Genomic DNA, 21,086 nt, shown 5'->3' with positions numbered 1-21,086 from the left:
GTGTGCGGTCGGCTGTGTGCGGCTGGCTGGCCGCACACTCGGGTGTGCGGCCGCACACACCTTGCTAGGTGTGTTTGGCCCGTTTTAGCGATGCTACACACATTCTAACGCTTCCTAAGACTCATATCTTGATTATACTAAGCCTAATGTACTTATATAGACCCAAAACTTCATTATAAAATAGAAAAAACGAGGCTAACTTTAATAAAAATGAAGGATGCACAAGTTAGAAATTTCGGGTTGTCACATATGCAAACAATTGAGAACTCATAGAACTCACAAGCATAGTCAACTTTTAACTGGAATGAGCACAGAAATAAGAATATATGTCAACACGATAGGTTACAAACCTCAAGTCGTGTGCTAGTGATAAACAACATGTTTTATTCTTGATTAGTTCTTGAGACCCTTTTCAAGATCATTAAGACTCCCACTGACTCCATGACATACGAGATTCTCTTGTCAAGAACCATTCCTTGACAAAAAAATATTCAAGAGTTAATGCAGATTCTTATCAAGAAAAACACTTCACACTATTGGTCTTAGTTGGTCTTTGTTTTATCCAAAACATCACAACTTACCAATTTCAAATGTACAAGAGTAGAAAGCATTTTACTCTACATTTGACAAGTGTTATAAACCTTTCTTAAGATTATGTCACTCGAGTTACAATCTTGGAGTATGACTCTAAGACTTGTTTTGGAACGAAGTATGACTCATCTTCTTGATTTAACCATTTCAACAATTCACGATTCCTCTTCTTAGCCAAACAAATGCACCAAGATGTCCTTAGAGGATCAATTGTGATATGGCTTTCCATTATATTTAATATGATCATAAAACATGATACTAAAGTACTCTCCCATCTTTTCAGATTGGAGAAACTTTTATCTTTCTGCCTGATTTGATTCTTCTTATTCGTCCTGCCATACATTGAACCCTTTCCAATGTTTCAGAGTTGTACTTAAACTTGTAAGCATAACCATGTTTACTAAACTTTAGTAAACCATGACGAATAGTCTTATTGACCTTTGTGGTGGATCTTGACCAGCGCATACCGAGTGTACCCGATCCCCTAGTCCTCAACTTGACTCACATATACATGTGAACAAGGAATTAGTCTTAATTTACCAAAGATGAAGATTCTCATTCATCATACAATATAACTTGCATGATTCCAAGTTTCTGTCCAATTGAAACTTGGGTGATGAGAATCTTTCCTTAGTTGGCAAATACTCGACACTACCACAAACGAAAGAATCAAATTCATATTGCTATCAATGGAAACATATAAACAACAATTTTCACAAATGCCATTGTAAGGAAACTTAAAAATAAATAAATTTCAAAAATTTTTCTTTTATTTATAAAACTACGGAAAAACCTTTCCTTACAATGCAAATACAAATGAAAACTATGTTCTTATGTATTCCTAAGAAATCTATCATAACTCTTAAGCATTAGCTCAAAATTCTGATCATCGAACCATGCGATCGAAATCCATCTATCACGATCAGAATCAGCTTACTCTTCCTTTAAGTTCCCTTTTATTTCTTCGATTCTACAAAACATCAAAATGCGACCTAGTCACATCATGTATTAAAAATCTCCAAATAGGAACTTAATAGAGTTAGACAGTGGTCTTTACCTGAAGTAGAGTCATACACTTTGACTTTACCAACCTTGTGGTCTTTCAGGTAGATACGACAGGTTCGCAACCAATGCCCCTTCTCTTGGCGATAGAAACATATGGACTCTTTGGGAATGGTACACGAGACAATCACAGACTTAGCCTTTACCTTTCCCTTGGAAGGAGAAATCTTTTCTGGACTTCCAATGTTTACCATTGTCAATGTCCATGGAAGTTTGGGAAGTAGATCTTCCAACCAAATTTGCATTTCTAGTGCTCCAAATCATTGCTGATTCAGCAGCAACAAGCAAATAGGTATGATCGATAAGGGTCATGTCGTGGTCTGTCATATAGTAGTCCTTAAAGAACCTCCCATATGACTTAGGAAGTGATTGAAGAACCCAGTCAACAGCCAACTTCCTCGAGACTTCGACACCCAACTCTCCCAGCTTGTCAATATGTAATTTTATCTCCAAGATGTGAGCACATACAGACTTTCCTTCCTACCAATAAGGCTTTGAGTGACCTTGAACTTGTGGGTTAGGGAGAATTATTGTAGGAGGTGGAGGAAGTGAAGTTCCACTACAGCACGAAGAATGGATTAATCTTTCACCTTGATTGTCTTGTGGAATATCATACTCATGAGGAAAGCTAATTCCAAAAGATTTGGGAAGACCATAGTTGTCTGAACTAGACATCTATATGGGAGAAATTCAAGTTTAGTTGATTCAAGTCCTTAATATAACACCCAAATGAAATATTAAGGCTAGGACCCAACACAATATTTTACAATTTGGAAGAGGGATGCTGTAATCCAAAACGCAAAATATTTGAAGGTAGGTAAATGAAGATTTACCAATTTCCATCACGAAAAACAAAATTGATAATTAAGTTTTAAATTGATTGAAACTCCTAGATCCTTTGAGATTCATTGAACAATTAAATGGCATGTTTAAATCTCTATTGTGCCATTCAGTTTGTGACTGGGATGCCGAGGATCACAAACAAGGTGTGAATAACCATGCAAATTAGCTTGGTACACCCAATGTTACAACCACCTAATCAATGTGTCGGTTAAGCACACACGCTCCATTGATCTATGATTAACATCAAGCTACCCTTTGCCACACACTGTCAGTCCCAGATCAGTGTGTCGGTTAACCACACACGCTCCACTAACGACTTAACAAGGTGCAAAGTGCAATTTCATAGGTTAGCACCATATTCACATTTTCCTAAGTAACTAAGATTTTGGAATTTATAAGTGTTTAGTTACTTTATATTTATCATTATACTTTTAATGAAGGGAGAATTATAGTCCTATCCTACCCGTTCGGCTAACGACCCTCCATCAGTCAAGGAAGCGGTGGGTGAGAGTGGACCCATTAAACTGCCATTTTATAGGTAGTAACTTTATACCCTTCTTATAGACCAGCTTCGTGAATAAGGTCTACTAACGGTAAGACTGACTTTGTTCTTATACACACACACACACACATATATATATATATATAAATATATATATATATATATATATATATATATATATATATATATATATATTAAACCTATAATATTATAATAGTATAAGGGTAGAATTTTAAACTTTAAAATTCTAGGATTTGGAATTAAATGTTTCAAAAGTTAGACTTTTACATTTACAAATTCCAAAACTTGAGGGCAAGTTTTGAACATTTCAAAAACTTTTGGAATCCATAACATATGAGTTTAATATAGGCTTTAATGAAAAGACTCTTGAAAATCCATAACTTAAGGACAAGTTATGGACTTCATAAAAAAACATTTATGGAAAAACTTTTCAAGACCATAACCTATGAGTTTAATGAAGTCTTTTAAAAGAAAAACTTTTCATTTTCCATAACTTTTCATCAAATAAACTAACAAGCATGTCAAATAATGTCCATGATCTAGATTAAACTCATATGAACAAGATAATTCATATCAAACAAATTTCATGTAATTAGCATAATCATATAAACTAATACAAAACATGAAACTTTGACAATTATCTTATAAATTGGATAAGCATGATCATTACCACATCAAAAACAGGTTTATAAGTTCAAAAACATCTTAGGGTAATGATCCTAGTCCAATTCTAGCTTAAAAACTCGAAAATCTGCACTCAGGAGCATCAACTCGTCGAGTGCAAGAACAAACTCAGCGAGTTGGTCAGGATTATGCTTGGACTCGGCGAGTCCCCCAGTGGACTCGGCGAGTCCACTGTCGAGAACAGCAGAAAATCGATTTTTAAAGCATTTTCAAGCAAGTATCATCAAGTATAATTGAAAATAACCCTAGGCTCTGAAACCACTGAAGGGTTTTGAGCATTCTAACACTCCTATGGTGTACATGCAACCCTAGATGCTTTGGATCTATGTTTTCTCTATTATACATGCATATATTCAATATTCCAAAGCATCATACTAACTAGCATACATTAGAGTATAAACAACATGAAATACAAGTTAGATGACATACCTTTTAGTGTAGTTGAAACCTTGGACCTTTAGGAACTTAGTGCCCCAAGTGTTGCACCTCAAATGGAATCACACAACACCACCAACAAATGGAGGAACTTGAGAAGATGTCACTTGCACTCATAAAAATCGGCTTTCCCTCTTGTGTTTCCACTCTCTTAGGTCTAGGTAACCACTAGTGCCAATTTCATGAGCTAGAGGGGTTCTTATATAGTGTGTCTAAATAGGGTTACACCATGTAAACCCTAATGACTTTCCATATCCCTCATGCTCCATGGGTTAAAACCTCCATGGAGTATCCATGGGTCACCACATGGGTTTAGCCCAACATGAAGAACTATGGATCATAAGCCCACATTATAAGAATGAATGATATTCATAATCAATCCCCATATATTTAATTAGTCTCTTTTGATCACAAAATTAATTCCAAATTAATTATTGATCAATACTAGTTAAATAATATGATTTCATATTAATATATTAGAACTTATAATATATTAATAAACCATAAATAACTTCTTCTCAATTATCCATCCTTCAGATTGTTCCGGTGCCATGCAACCCAAATGGACCATGCTACTCTCGGGTCAAGTACATACCAATTATAGTTATGGGCTTAGACACCTAATCCAACAAGAATTTCAAAGAATAGTACATGAAAATCCGGATGTTACACAACTATTACTTTTCCCTTTCTGTCTACCCAACTCATATTATTTCAACATGTTTAGTGTTTCAACCTCATATGTCACAGCATATTTCAAGGTATACCCTAACTCGAAGCACGACACGAACTTGACACAAAAATAAACAGGTAGAAGCGATACAACACCTTAATTAAAAATGTTGGGTTAGTGTCAAATTCTCAACATATTTACTGTTTTGACACGACATTACATGTCAAGACACGACAATTATGTCAGGTGTAATGGTGGGTCCTCTTTTAACATCATATCATTAAAATGTAATTGATTAGGAGAAAAACAAATATTGAAAAAGGATATGGACAAAGGGAGTGGCGTTGTAATTTATTTAAACTATAGAGATGCATCGTGTGAACTTTTCAAAGATTTGACCAAAATTAAAAATCTAACTAAAGGACAGGGACCAAAACTATAATTTACCCAAATACTACTATTAAATTTAAACTCTCATTTTCACAACAATAATTTCAATTTTCAGCGAACCTACACCACTTCTCAAAAGTTTATCCTTTTGATCACGTGGTTTGTCGGACACGCACGCATATACGAAAAGTGACCATATAATCAATTATGGGCCCCTTAAACATTGGACCCCGATGCTCAATCATTTGAAATTTATTTGATAAGAGTTCATATTTTCTTTAGAATGGCATATAAAAGTTTATATTTATAAAGAAAATCATTTTTTAGCAATTAAACAACCTTGTCTATCTAAAATATTTCATAAAATTATATATTCTATTTATCTTTTTCACAAGCTTCTCAAAATTTTCTTTTAATTACTTATATCGAAATTTAAATAAATAAATATATTCCAATATGCAATGGCTACTTGTGGTTTCATGAGTTGGAAATTTAATGAAAATGGAGGGATTGACATCATTTGGTCCCGAGTGGATGTAACCTTTTCTTTTGGTGATTATTGATGGGGATGAACTTTTTAATCCAAAAATTGAATCGGTTGGAACCAATTAATGGTATTCGGTTTAGTTTTCGGTTATTAGTTACATTTTATTCGATTTTTTGTTCCGGTCCGGTTCGAGCCGGTTCCGGTTCTGAACACCTTCTTAGATATCACATTTTGTAGAATTCGGTCCAGTTTTGTTTTTTAGTTTATGCTTATTTGGTTTTCGGTTCCGAACCGATTTACATGCTTAGTTATTGATGTTAGTATTGCAATATATGTAATATGTGAGCTCATTAGCTCATTTATTTGTATAAAAAGTTGTTCGGTTATGTTGTCCGAGAAAGTTTTAACATATACAAACCCAAGACAAATATTATATTATAGACTCTTACAAAACCTTATGAATTCTCATAACGATTCTTGCTGGTTGCTCTTTGGACACTTTAATGTGGTCAAGAAAGCGGAGGAAGGACTTGGATCTTAACTCTTTATTTTGCCAAAATAGCTTCTCACATTTCAACAAATTATTATATATATCTAATTAGAAATAAGAAATGAATAGTATGCTTTGTGATTTTTGATTTTTGCCATTTAAGTTTAGAATATTACATCTTTGGTCACTGTCTTGATAGTTTTGTTGTTTACAAACTTAAGTCCTTCTAAGTTTTTATTTGGTCCCTAATTCTTATGGTTTGCCAAATTAAGTCCTTCTAATTTTCTGTTTTACTTTGTAAAATGATATTTTTCACTTCTTTATTTTTTTTAATACTTTGGAAAATGATGTTTTCATCATTCTATTTTTTAAACTGTCACTTTCACCTCCTCCATTTTGAACTTTATAAAATTTCACTCACTTTTCCATTTTGTAAACTTTCGTGTTTATCTCATATAGTGTCTAAAATATGATTTTCCTAAATTACTTCGTTCGTTAACTTAAAAAAATGTATGCTTATTTTTATGTATGTGTCGATATAAGTTCAAGGTGGTCAATGTTACGATATAGATTTAGAACTTTCGTTCGTTTTTTTTAAACTTACTTGCTTTTTTATGTACGTGTGGTATAACTTCAAGTTTGTCTATGTGTTGATGTAAATCTTTTTTATGTTTTCGTGCTTATTCGAGTTTAGAATATTCGTGCATTTGGTCCTTCTTTGTGTATTTTTTGTCTACAATAGTCCTCCACATAAGCAGACTCTCCAGCAAAGGGGGGAGAGTAACTATCGTGTTTATCCCACGTAGTATATATAATCTGATTTTTCTTAATAATTTTCGTTCATTAACTTAAACAAACTAATATTTCTGTGTGTTTAGTTTTATGTATGTGTTGGTATACATTTAAGGTGGTCAAGGTTTCTACATAAATTTAGAACTTTCGTTAGTTATTTTTTTTAAACTTACTTGTTTTTTTTTATGTTTCAGCGGTATAAATTTGAGTTTGTCTATGTTTCGACGTAATTTTTTTTACATCTTCATGTTTATTCGAGTTTAAAATATTTGCACATTTGGTCCTCCTTTGTGTGTTTTTTGTGTATAATAGTCATCCATATAAATAGACTCCCAGAAAAGCGGATTAGAACAATTTCCTACTTCATATGGAAATTGAAATGGTGTTGGTTGGGGGGGGGGGGGGGGGGGGAGGGGAGGGGAGGGGAGGGGGGAGATGTGTTCCTATATAAGCGCAATTGGATTGAAACACAATAAATTGGACATGTATTTAGCTTCTCACAACAACCTATCTAAGTGGCCACAACTATTTGTAACTATCCAACCACAATTACGTTCATATCACTGTCCAATTAACATATCTTCATCAAAACGTATATTTCGACCCTGTCCGTTTAGATTCTTCAACTCATGGCTAAACCACTGGCTTTGCAAAAACAATAATTGACAGGTGGAATTCTAATAATGGCTTGAAATCTGATTCCCTTTTTCCCCATTATTGTTGGTTGTGGGTAAACTTAAAATGGTCAAAAACCTTATTAAGGACTGGAGAAAGAAACTTCTAGAAGTAAAAAAAAAAAAAAAAAGTTCATGGAATTATCCAACACAATAAACTCTATCGACCTTTTGTCTGAGACATCACTGCCTCTTTGGAAATTAGAGCTATCACGCACCGCAAGTTACCATGGAGATTAAATCCACTAAATTTCTTGACATGAAATAAAAATCAAGGGTTATAACCCCTAATAATTATTCCAAAACAAAGAAAACATGACATATAAGAGAGTATATAACTCATGTCCTTGTCTACCAGGTCTTAAAAAAACATAGGAACAAGAAAAACAATAAAAAAAAAGATGACCATTACTCCACTAAATCATAAACACAAATTATTAGAAAAAAAAAACTAGTTATACGTAAATACATCACATATAAAAGAGTATATAACATTAGTTTGACTAGTTGGTTCTTGATTATAAGAAGTTATTTTTGTAGCCTAGTTGTATATACTAATAATTGGATACCTGTTGCCTGCACTTGACAACTTGACAGGTAGCTTCCCAAACAGCAACAACTTGTTCAGAGAATGAAATTAAAAGCAACGGTAACAGAGAGACAATGTTATCATATTCTATCCATCTGAGTCAACCACTTCCCTTGTCACTATCAGTGAGGTACATTATGTTTACACTTTCTTGTATAGATGAGAAGTTAAAAGGACTTGCAAGAAATTCAGCTCCCCCTTCACCACATACGTTACTTCCATAGATGAGAAGTTAAAAGGACTTGCAAGAAATTCAGCTCCCCCTTCACCACATACGTTACTTCCATAGATGAGAAGTTAAAAGGACTTGCAAGAAATTCAGCTCCCCCTTCACCACATACGTTACTTCCATAGATGAGAAGTTAAAAGGACTTGCAAGAAATTCAGCTCCCCCTTCACCACATACGTTACTTCCATATAACCTGCCAAGAAAAAACTCATAATTTGAAAAATTGACAAAAACAAAAAAAAAGGAAATATGAAACTCGTTTATGTGATAAAAAATGTACTCATTTAACTTAAGAAGGTGTGGCCATAGGTATGGCATTTCTTTTCCCAAATTCCTTGAAGGATCTAAAGTTCTAAACCAATAGTTGTAAGCTGAAATGGTGAAATAAAGTTGTTTTTAGAGATGAGAAGTAAATGCAGGAAAAAAACGGAGGCATAAAGGAGAAATCGAAAATACTAGGTGAAATCACAGATGCAGGAAAAAATCATAAGCCTTTGTGCTTGATTGAGAAGATGAAGTCGAGAGATGAATGAAAAATTGTGTTTCCTCTTATTTGTTGAACGGCTGAAGAAATAGGGCAGGGTAGAAGCATCATTTTCACACCTTAGTGCAATCAGATCTAGGGTTTGCAAACCTGAGGAGTCTTAGTATATGGAGTAGGGTGGAGGGGAGGTGGACCGGTGAGCCTAAGGAGTCGATACTGATGTAACGATGGTGATAGATTACTTGTCGTTCTTGTGTGATGAGTATGAGAGAGATTAATAGATAGGTGTGTAGTCGTCGATGTTGTAGCCTGAGGAGTCGCAACACCAGTACGGTGGAGGATACTTAGTTGCCGAACGACGCTGCAATCGAGAGTGAAGCGATTGGGTTGTAAGGTCTCCGATCAAAAAAGCCCTAGTTTTACATGTAACCATCGTGGTGTCTTCCCTTCTTCTGAGCCACCATCGTTGTCTTCTTCCTTCCCTTGAGCCACCATCTGGAACCTAAGAGAGAGAGAGAGAGAGAGAGAGAGAGAGAGAAATGGAGAAATGGAGATAGATGTTTGAAAAAAGCCCTAGTCTTGATTTTGTGCTTTAGGACTCATGGACAAGCGTTTTGTTAAAAAATATAAAACGACATGTGTACACGACACGCATATTATGATGGGTGCCCTCCGTGTTTGTAATTTTTTTTATTGGACACTAATTTTAGGGCACGCACAAATACGTGTCCTCTATCCTTTAAATTTTGAAAAGCTGACATTATTTTTAGGACACACAAAAAATATATATCGTAAATATGTGTGTGTCATTGATTGCGTGTCATTAAAGGGTTGCTTTCTTGTAGTGCAAGAAACTTACACAAAGTATTATGTTGTAATTATGAATAAAAAATGAAGTATGTTGCTATTACGAAGTACTTTGCTATTTTGAATGAAAACAGTTCCTAAATAAATAATTTGTTGTTATATTTTGTTAAAATAAAGTGTGTTGCTATTATGGATAAAAAAAATAAGTACAAGACCTATATTGATAGAAAAGTAAAGTGTGTTGCTATTATGGAATATGTTTTTTGTATGTTTCTATATTGGATAAAGAATGTTGATATATATTCTTTTTTTTGCTAAGTATATGTTTGTTTTTAGGTTAAGGAGCTACGAACCCAACTTGAAAATGCAGAGAGGGAAAGAGTTTTGATGCAACAAAAACAAGAAATAATGGAACAACAATTGGCTCAACCGATGGGACAATTTGCTAACCCTCCTGAAGATCGATGTTAGATTTGTTATTAGAAACTTTTTATTAAGCATGTTGGTGAAGTACAAAAACTTAATTGTAGCTATCATTTTGTGGATATTTAGATAGTAGCTATCATATTGCTGATATTTAGATAGTAACTATCATTTTGTTGAAGTATTGGTACCATTTTGGATTTGTATTAAATTGTTTTTATGTGTTTACTATTATTATTGTGGTTGATAGTGCATATTTAAAGAATTTGTATTTGATTTATAGTTTATTATATAATTTCTGCAAAAACTGCTTATTTTTAATTTCTTGAATATCGGTATTTTATAAAATTTAAAAAATAAATAAATAAATAAATAAAAACCTTTATTATTACCAACATAATACATATAGAAAAATACATCAAATTAAACTCTTTTGAAAAGGTAGATCGTTGGAAATTTGTTAGAATGGTAATCTGTAAGAATTTTCTAGGAAAAAATGTGTCAGGAAGGCTATGGACGCCTTGTTGGAAATTCATTGGAAATTTCCTACGAAATATTCTATAGGAAATTTGCCAGGAATTTCATTGGAATTTTGTAGGAATAGGGTTTCCCACAGCCCTTTTTCCAACAAACATGTTTCGTCGGAACTTTGTTGGTAATTGTTGTTTCCTACCAAATACCAACAAAATTGCTTGTAGGTAACCATCCAATTTTCTAGTAGTGCTAAATGGTTTCTGTTCATTCGTTTTCGTTTTTGTTTGTTTCCCATCTTAACGAATATAAATTAATGAAAATGAAAAAGATATTTATTACAAACAAACACAGAAAAAAATTGTTGTTTATTTGTTCTTGTTCGTTCGTTTGTTCGGTTAAATTTAAAAGAACCAACATGGTCAAGCACTTGTTCATGTTTGTTTGTTCGGTACATTTATTGTTTTACTTGGAAAGTTAACACTTTGTCGATTGTCATGCCACTTTGATAAAGTTAGTACTAGATATTTATCTCTCTCCATGTTTAAAGCTCCTATCAAGGTTTTGAATGATCTTGAAAAAATATGAAGAGATTAAATATGGAGGGGTTTGGGAATTGGTAGTTTTTTTTTTTAACCAATTGGGTGTAATTAGCTAAATTGGTTTGGCGTTTTTTTCATTGAACCTAATTTCGTATGGGTTAAGTTAATTAGAGATATGCAGGGAGAGTATAATGTTTTAGAACCGATAACTAGATTACAAGAAGACATGTGATGACTCTTTGGGAAAAGATTGTTAAGTCTATAAATGGTATGGTTGATTATGATTTTCAATATGGATACTTATATGAAACGAAAGGTTGGTAATGAGGTGGATAGGGAGTTTTGGAACGATATGTGTCATGGTAAGAATCATTTCTCTAACTCAATTTTCTCGATTGTATGTTTTAGAGTCGCAAAAATACCATGATGTTTGCTTCTTGCTATCGAATTGGGAGGTGGAAGTCATATTAGAGTAGGCTTCATTTGTCACGCAGAGTGGGATGACCGGATGAGTAGTTGTCTCTTCAAAATATTCAATTATAAGATAAAGAAGATACTTGGTAGGTATTGGGAGTTAACTAGAATATGTTTCTTCGGTTTCGTCTATTCAACATGTTCTTGATAGTGCAATGATAATGGAGAGTAATCAAAGGAAATGGAATAAACATAAACCGATCAAATTTAATATCTTAAGGTGGAGAGTAATTGGTTTAGATATATGGGCTACTAGTGTTAGCCGTAAGGCTAAATCCGTCAATATATAACAAGGGCATTTATGTAATTTTCTGTCTTGAATAGTTAAGAGTTAGTTATAGATTAGTTATGAAGTTTGTTAAGTCGTTTACTCTTTATGTCTGAATGTATATATGTAGCAAAAAGGTCCATTTTGATTAATAAGAAGATTCACTCTGCTGCTCTCAATTTCTTTCATTTCTTTCTCTCTCAAATTCTACAACTAGGGCAATTCTGGATCGTATGGGGTTGGTTTTGACCCAATGACTCAGTTCTTTGTACTGGTTGTGATTGCTCATATTAAAACAATATTGAACGATCTTTCTGGTCTACAAGAATATATTCTTTACAAAATGTTTTTCTTTTATTTTCGAAAGTCTATCTATTCACTCCAAAACTCGCTAATAATTGTTTTATTAAAGATGCAGGTACTTGCATTCCAAAAAGTGAAAAGGAGATCAAATTATCAATCCTTCTTGTTCTCATAACTAAAAGGTAATGGCACAGACTTGAAAGCTCGATATTTCCCAACATTGTTCAGATGCTCATTCTCCAACCTGCATTTTTCTCCATCAACAACGAATCCTAACCAAGAAAAAATATATATTTCCGTCACTAAAAACACCAACCTGAAGAAGTTCCAAATACCACGACGAATGATCTCCAAACTAGTGAGAAAAGCTACTAAAGCTGTTCTATGGAGGAACGAAGCTTCATGAAAATCTAACACCGTTTGCACCCAAGCTAGCCTCAATATCACATTCACTACCTGCAAAAATCCGTCACATAATGGTGTCACGAAAATACCATTGGATTTTGAAAGAGAGAAAGTTGTTGCAAATTCTATATTACCATCGCTAAAAAGTAGATAGATCTATGGGGCAAAAGGAGTTTGTCTCTTAACCAAGGGTTTTCAGAGTTTCTACGTAGAAGTCCCCAGTCACACACCAAGTCCCAGTATGTGCCGAAAACTGTCGCGACACCCGAAGTGGATGTTGCAAGTATTTTCAATGCTAGTCCTTTCTTTTGAACGTAAAATGTTCGTGAAATAACAGCAACAATTGTTGAGAAGTACTTGAGTGCATTCACAGCTTGACTCGTGTCTTCTCCTTCAAACAGGCGTCGCAAACACTGAGGCGTTGTTAAATGTTAAAAAAATGTCACAATAAACATATGGAATATCATGATAAACATGATATAACCAACAAAACGGATGACCAATATAAATTTATTCGTCATTAAAACTAATTAAAATCTAACAGATATAAAATCATTAGTGATGAATTATATATTTCTGTCGTAATATACCATTTTTATTAAATATACCTGTAGACATCGAATCCAATAAGGGATAATAGCGATAACTAAAGAAATGTTGTTGTAAACGCTACTTCCTCGACACCTACTAGATTCCCTGCTTTTGTAGTCTCCCCAACCGTAGTAGCATATATAGAACTGCAAGTTCCTGAATAACTGAACCTGTATCATATATAGTTCGATATTCTTATAAACATTTTGTCACGCCTGTAAGTGTAACTAAATTTGTAATATCTTGAAACTTACCTGACTTGTCAGTTGATCAGCCAAGAAAAAATCAGGAAGAGTAACCTTGTACAGAGGAGCACAAATACAACGCCATATGCTGGCTATGAAGAAGAAACGATTTGTACGATAGACGATGTTAAACGGACAGAACGCTATCGAAAGTACAATCTGCAAAATCAAACTTACAACTAATCAACATAGTTTTTTGGTCAGAAGAAATTACAAGAGGGCAAAAGACTAATTTATTACCACGACTAATCCTAAAGGGAGTAGTTCAGTTAGAGTTCTGGAGCTTCTAGCACTTTCATCTATGTCCATTTCAAGATTTGAGAGAATGGCTGCAAGAGTGAGTACTGATAGGCCAGAACTGAGAAGTATGATTTCTCGATAACCTAATTCAGTATTTGGTTTGAACCCAAAAATGAAGGCATAATTGACACGATAACGCTTCCAAAAGCAGATGTTTCCGGCATACATTAACATATGTAACACGAGGAAGCCAAATATACTGTATAAGGGAAATACATTAGTCATGTATTGATCGCGCCCTTCACTGTTGAGAAGGTCTCTAGCGTGTATCATTAAGATTATTGCAATGATAAATGCTACCGAGTACCCCAAGAAGCAACCTGTATGAGATATATTATAGCATCAGAAGATTTGCGACACTTTTGCATCATTTTATATAGCGATGGGTCTAGACATTAGTGACGGATTTTTTCATTGGAGACGAATATATATTCTCCTTACAAAGATAATATTGTCCACAACGTACCCGTAAAAAATGTTACTCTATGCTTTTCCGTTTTAGCTTTTGGCCGTAAAGTTTTCATTCCTAGACTGCGGTTTCCATTGCAGAAGTGTTCTGTATAAACAGATTCAACACTCTCCATGAGCTTAGAAACCTACAAAAACACCATAAAAATGACTTGTTTCATCATTTTCTAATTTGAAAAACAACTAAATTAATGTAAAGTCATAGATAGATACCTCATCAGATTGTCTTAAGTAAGATTTCTCAACCATCCCTAAATAATCCTTTGACGCGTTTCTTGATGTGATCTATATACAATAGAAGGTTAGATGTTGAATGCATATATGCATGCAAGTAGAAATAACTATGGAAATTGGAAAATCAAAAAATTTAGACCTTATCGTACTTCTTCATGATCTTGGAGAAAGCCAATTGGTTCAAGAAGCTGCATAAAGAGAGTTACAAAAAAAAAAACAGAACAGCTTAGCGACACTTAAACTGCATGAAAAAGTGTCGCTAGGATAAAGCAACCAAGAATATTCCTAATATGCAAACGAATAGTTTGAGAGTAATCCATATTGCTTACGAGTAGCTTTTCAATTGGCGAAGCTTTTGGTGGAACTCGATAAAAGCCTGATTCAACTTTTCTTCTGCATTTTTGAGTTCCTTTTTACTAAATGAGAAGCTTAATTTTGAACTACCGAAAGCATTTTTCAACGATGACCTTGGTGTTTCTGGCATAACATTGATCTTTACATGATTTAGAACATCTAAAGAAACCATCTCTTGTTCGTTGTCCATTCTGCCACTTCCCATTTTACGTTTGCCATTTTCTTCCCCATGCAATTTTGTTTCTTGAATCACATCTGACAGAAAACGTCAAAAATTTACTTTAGCGTCACAATGAATACCCAAACATAATTATAGTGTCGCAAATAACCTGTGATTTGTTCATTGGCGAATCGAGAGGAAAATATAGGAGATGAACTGCAGAAAAGCGGATCTTCAACTTTGATTCGAAGAGCAATAAGAGCGTTCATTTGTTTACTCAATTCCTCAGCTTCGATCACCATCTCCCCTACCTTTCCCTTATAGAAATCGATCACTTTGTTGAACTCATCATCAAGTTTTCTGAAAAACCCTAGCTCAGACTCTCCGGCGTCCTGCGATGACCGGAGGAAAACAGTCCGGTAGTTCTCCTCCGATTGATGCATTGCACTTACCAGAATCACTTCATCCTCGTTATCCTTGTTATTAGAATTGCCATTTGTTAGTCCACCGAAGGCTTTGTGAAGAGACACCTTTCTCTTCCGTGATGAACCTTTTGATGGCAGTGGTGGGTTTGCCTGATACCCCGGGGTTGACTCGTTTTGCTGCAGTCGCCGGAAAATCAAGATTTCTTTAATGAGAATCTTGAGGTGGTTGTAGTTCATGTATGCTGCCTGCCATTCCGGCACCATTTGTGAAGCAAATTCCTTCCCAAACTTCATTTTTTAGGTTGTTTAACTGGTAAAGATCGATGCAATGATCAAGTAGAGCTTATATAAACATTGGTAGCATTGAAAGATAATATTTATTAAGGTAGAACATAGAGACAAATATGTCCACTCAAATGAAAAAACAAAATTGAAGATCTCACTTGGTAGAACCGCCGTCCAGTCACATTCGAAGTCAACACCTTGGGCAGGCGGCATCTCGCAGTCATCTCCTGGGGTTTTAGCCGTGCCATTTCATGGCAGCTTCTTCAATGGCGTTTCCGACCTCCACCCCTTCCAGTGCAGCAAAACGGCGGTGACAGGGCTCCTTTTCTCCTCTCCGATGACTATTTTCATCGAAGATCAACAGTCTTTTTCATGGTTCTTCGTGCTTGAGGCCAAGCAAATTTCCCGTCGAATCCAAACAAATGACCGAATCCTTGGTATAACTACTTTTAATATTATTCAAGTATTAAGTTCAAACGAAGGTATCACCTACTTCTAAACAATATCCACTAAATTGTCGATTATGTTCTGTGGCTTAATACTTTTATCTTTTCGATAATGGATCGTTGGGATTTTGAAGACCGCATATAAGCATGCAGATTATCCCGTTAATCACGAGGTAATCTTTATTATTTATCAATTAATCATTTTATTAGTTATAAGATAATCCTTCAAATAATTCCCTACTACAAGTACAATGTTTTGCGAAACGACACCGTTATAAGGTTTAGTTCGTTGAGGGTCGTTAATTTTGGACAAGGGGAATAAGGAAACAAATGATCCGAGTTTGGAGAGAGCTTTTTGCCAAATCTAGGGTTCTTATTTTTAATTTAACCCCATAATCATACCAACAATGTGGAGATCGAGAAACATAGCGACATTGTTTGTGGTGATGATATTAGGGTTAGCTTCAACACCAATAATCGTAAAGGGGATGAGATTCGATTTGAAAACAGGAGCCACGAAATGCATAACGGAGGACATCAAAATCAATGCAATGACCGTCGGCAAGTATAGCGTCGTCAAGCGTGTCCAAGGTTTCTCTTTGCCTGAATCGGATCGCGTCACTGTCAGGGTCAGTTCCCCACATCGTTTTGTTTTTCAAGCGTGGATTGATTCTTAGCTTCGATCAATTCCTCTATGGAAACTAATTAAACCAGGATTAGTAAGCAATTCAGGATTCTAGCTTCTTTATTCTCTTAAATATCTAGCATGTTTGCTTCTTTTAGGGTTTTAAATCAGCTTTTATCTGTGTGAGCCTCATCATTTTTTTGCTTCAACTGTAATGCAAACAAACGAGCGACCATTGCATAAACAGAGTAATTTTGGACAAAACTGCATAGCTGATAGTTGTAAATGTATCTGACTATTTGTATGTGAGATTCGACCTGTATGCTTAACAGTGAGTTCACAGTATGATATTTCAACAAGAGAATGCAATGGCTATGGAAGTAGGAAAATTTTAGAACATTCTCTTGACAATATTATTGTGAAATATGGGATTAGTATTGGATTTGATGAAGATACGTTTTATCATGTGATATGATATGTGTATATAATATAGGTAACTTCACCGCTTGGGAACAATTATCACTATGCAGATCGAAGAGATTCTGGTAATTTTGCATTCACTGCTGGTGAGGCTGGTGATTACATGGCCTGTTTCTGGGCTGCTAAACAATCTCCACAGAAGACACTGTCAATTGATTTCGAGTGGAAGTCAGGCCTGGCTGCAAAAGACTGGTCTAAAGTCGCTAAAAAAGGCCAGGTTGAAGTAAGTTTTCTTGTCATCTTGCATCTGGTAATTAGAATAGTAGCAGACCTTAATAAATTAGATTAGTGGTAATTGAAACGAAAATCCTTCCAAATTGAAACAAAAATTAAATATTTTCTTCTTTTCTCGCCAAATCCTTCCAATTTGGAAGGAAAGTTATTCTTCCATTTCTTTCTATTGTCCTTCATAAAAACACAATTTTACAAAAATATTCAATGTTTTGAATGTGACAACGATCGTCAATACAATAATGCTTACTATCACTATTTTGTGCAAAACATAGCATGACCTTCCTTTTTTGTGTCCCAACACCTCATTTGAAAAATGGTACATCGGAATGCAGAATTCAGATGATTAATAATCCTACCAAACCTTACTAACCGCAATCACGGATGAATTCAATGCTGGAGATGTCACAGATGATTAATAAAAAAATTCCAACAAAGAATCAAGTTTTGTAACGGAAAGTTACCATCATAATATCAAATTTTGGATGTGAAGAGAAATGGCTTCATTCATGTTACTAGTCATTTACATTATATGAAGAGATGTGAAGAGAAACATCATAATATGAAATTTAGATGTGACAACGATAATGGCTTCATATATGTTAACGTGTAGTTGTTTGTGACAGATGATGGAACTTGAGTTGAAGAAATTGTATGATTCAGTCACCACTGTCCACGAGGAGATGTACAATCTTCGAGAGAGGTAAACACTAAACATTGAACATCACAACTCACCTACCTTTTTTTTTGTTTCTCCAAAAAGTAAAAACCTAAGCTGCACACGTTTGTGGTGTTGTTAATTATGTAGGGAGGAAACGATGCAACATCTAATACGATCAACTAATTCCAAGATGGCAACTTTCAGCTTTTTCTCCCTTGTTGTTTGCTTATCAGTTGCTGCCCTTCAGCTATGGCATTTGAAGTCATTTTTTCAGAGGAAGAAGCTCATTTAATTTACTTACTTTTTCCTCCCTTTTTTTTCTTATCATATCATTCATTATATTCATTACTTTTCTTCTTCTTTTATAATGTTTAATTTACAAAACCGTGATACCCGCTCTCCAAATTCAGAAACCTCTGTAAATTATCAAAAACTGATATTAACTGTAATCATCTCACATCTATGATTCATTCCTTCTTACATGGATTTTTTTTACCAAAAACTTGTGTATACTTGACGCTGGCGTCAACAACGGTTGTACCCACTGTATATGTCACACACCCTATTTTGCTGAATTCATCACATTATAAGAGTGTTTAAAATATCTTAACATCACAATCCTTTTTAGCATATTATATAATGTTTTACTTGCAAAATCTTTGCAACATTTCAACCCCATTTCAACCTGCATACAAAAAAACCAGTACCTGAATAGATTCGTGAATCTTAAAATCGTCACATATAAGAAAGTGCAAGATTTTGAGTTTGTCAAAGAAAACCAATAATACAGCAAGATTGTGATTCACATTAGAAGATTCAAGGTGCTGAAATCATACTTTCAAAGATCCAAAAGCTTAAAAGCTTGGCACTTTTATATTAGTAAAAACCAAACGAAACAATACCAAACCACACACTCAAACACATTGCAAACATAAAGAAACATCAAAGACAGAAACCAGATGTTTATGATGGCCACCCCTTTATTCATACTAGTGGTAGTAGCTTATGAACCCAACAAACCAAACTTCACTTCAATTTCATTCATCATAATGCTTGCGGTGGTGGTGCCTATGCTTCTTCTTCTCATCATCATCATCATCAGAGTCATCATCTCCCTGCAAATTCATTGCAAATATCAGTCTCTCTCATGTAAAATCTGGCATATGACTCTCATTGTTGCAGATGACATAAATGGCAAAAAGAGAAGAACATGCTGGAATGTTATAAGCTGATGATGCTACTAATGTTTCACAAACACATAGTCTTTCCATAAACTCCACAAAAAGAGACAATGTAGGATACATCAGCATTAACACTTAGTTAGGGTATTCTAACTCCAAAAGACTTGTTTACATTGATATATAACGTAATAGAATTGAAGTTATTGAAACAAGTCCTCTACTCAACCAACATACAGTAAGATTCATGCTTTACCACCAACCCTTTGCCATTTAACAATTCTTTGCCAGATGCCAATTCAATCTAATTAAGCTTCTAAACTAATTTAAGACAAAACTGATTATAGCAAACACTTGATTTCTAGATCAAAGGCATAAGAATGTCAAGGATGTGAGTAAACAGGTAAAATCACATGAAATAAAATAAATAAAATTGCCATGGTGCAAGGGATTTATAGAACTTACATATTTCTTACGACCACCATGACCGTGACCTTCATCTTCATCATCGCTTCTCCGACCATAACTAGGTTTAGGGTATTCTTCCTCAGTCTTCCCGCTATACCCGGATCCATACTCAGAAACCGGCTCCTCCTGCCTACGCCCATATCCAGATTCATACTCCGGAGTTGGCTCCTCCTGCCTCCGGCCATACCCAGATCCGTACTCCGAAGTTGGCTCCTCCTGCCTCCGTCCATACCCAGATCCGTACTCAGAAGTCGGCTCCTCCTGCTTCCGGCCATAACCAGATCCGTACTCAGATGAGGGCTCCTCCTGCCTCCGACCATAACCAGATCCATATTCAGAAGTAGGTTCCTCTTGTCTCCGACCATAACCAGATCCATATTCAGGAGTAGGTTCCTCCTGTCTCCGACCGTAACCAGATTCATATTCAGGAGTAGGTTCCTCTTGCCTCCGACCATAACCAGATCCGTATTCAGGAGTAGGCTCCTCCTGCCTCCGCCCATAACCAGATCCGTACTCAGAAGTGGGCTCTTCGGGACGCCGGCCATACCCAGATCCGTATTCAGAAGAAGGCTCTTCAGGTTTCCGTCCATAGCCAGATCCATACTCGGAAGTAGGCTCCTCAGGCCTACCATAACCAGATCCACCGCCGTGACCTCCACCGTATTGAGGGGTCACAGCAGCAGGGGTATGGCCAGGGCGGGGCTTGCGACGAGCATAGTTCTTGTATTCATTGTCAAGGGCTTCTTCGCCGTAGGCACTTGGCTCGGCGTAGGAGGAATAGTTAGATCTTTCATAGTCGAAGCCGCCGGAGGAAGTTGAGGTGGGAGCGTAGCAAGTTTCCTCAGAAGGAGGGAGAGGACGGCCATAGGTGAGGTGGATGTCGTAGCCTCCTCCGTACGGAGTTGAATCGTAGTCATCAAAGTCATCGACATCGTCGCCGGATTCGTAGTGGTGACCTTTCGGGTAGTAAGACATGATTGGTTGTAAGCGCTTTTGGGGGATTTCGATTTTTCGGTTTTTCCGTGATCAGATCCAAATCACGATCGACGCTTTTATCAGTGCAATGCAATAAAAGTCAACATACAATAATTGATAATTTATGTTATAAAAAGGAGTCAATTAGTATTTCACTTTTAATTATTTTAAAAATTATGTAGCTATTATAATAAAAAATTAAATTTATTATTATTTTGTCATGTGTAATCTTATTATATATTCTAATTAATCTTATCATATATTCTAATTAATGATATGCCGATGATTCTCCATTTTAAATTTCAAATATCTTAAGCGCAT

General features: G+C 35.3%; 3 protein-coding genes across 9 annotated transcripts; 1 reads left to right on the top strand and 2 right to left on the bottom strand.

The window, feature by feature from the left end:
• Positions 1-12,369: 12,369 nt before the first annotated feature.
• LOC145156857 (phosphate transporter PHO1 homolog 9-like) lies at positions 12,370-15,949 on the bottom strand. 7 transcript variants are annotated; one of them, XM_079076082.1, is made up of 11 exons: positions 15,148-15,949; positions 14,807-15,088; positions 14,617-14,665; positions 14,457-14,528; positions 14,242-14,371; positions 13,716-14,095; positions 13,485-13,634; positions 13,248-13,400; positions 12,774-13,052; positions 12,551-12,690; positions 12,370-12,478 (listed from the first exon to the last, which is right to left on the bottom strand). In XM_079076082.1, exons 1-11 carry the CDS (start codon positions 15,708-15,710, stop codon positions 12,388-12,390), a joined length of 2,289 nt encoding a protein of 762 aa, XP_078932208.1. In that variant the 5' UTR covers positions 15,711-15,949; the 3' UTR covers positions 12,370-12,387. The 7 variants fall into 7 exon arrangements, with proteins under 7 accessions (XP_078932208.1, XP_078932210.1, XP_078932207.1 ...); XM_079076084.1 differs by having other exon boundaries at positions 14,807-15,070; XM_079076081.1 differs by having other exon boundaries at positions 14,807-15,098; positions 15,158-15,949.
• A 450-nt stretch (positions 15,950-16,399) lies between these two features.
• LOC145160466 (transmembrane emp24 domain-containing protein p24delta9-like) lies at positions 16,400-18,512 on the top strand. Its single transcript, XM_079079662.1, has 4 exons — positions 16,400-16,776; positions 17,266-17,475; positions 18,110-18,186; positions 18,292-18,512. Exons 1-4 carry the CDS (start codon positions 16,555-16,557, stop codon positions 18,434-18,436), a joined length of 654 nt encoding a protein of 217 aa, XP_078935788.1. The 5' UTR covers positions 16,400-16,554; the 3' UTR covers positions 18,437-18,512.
• A 417-nt stretch (positions 18,513-18,929) lies between these two features.
• LOC145160465 (uncharacterized) lies at positions 18,930-20,838 on the bottom strand. The gene is made up of 2 exons (XM_079079661.1): positions 19,788-20,838; positions 18,930-19,259 (listed from the first exon to the last, which is right to left on the bottom strand). The coding sequence occupies exons 1-2, from the start codon at positions 20,763-20,765 to the stop codon at positions 19,182-19,184; spliced, it is 1,056 nt and encodes a 351-aa protein (XP_078935787.1). The 5' UTR covers positions 20,766-20,838; the 3' UTR covers positions 18,930-19,181.
• Positions 20,839-21,086: the final 248 nt, after the last annotated feature.

This window comes from Lactuca virosa, chromosome 2 (genome assembly GCF_052849685.1).
Source record: "Lactuca virosa cultivar CGN04683 chromosome 2, Lactuca_virosa_CGN04683_v6, whole genome shotgun sequence".
NCBI classification, from domain to species: domain Eukaryota; kingdom Viridiplantae; phylum Streptophyta; class Magnoliopsida; order Asterales; family Asteraceae; genus Lactuca; species Lactuca virosa.
Note: the sequence above shows the minus strand (reverse complement) of the source record. Positions and strands in the feature narration are given on the sequence as shown.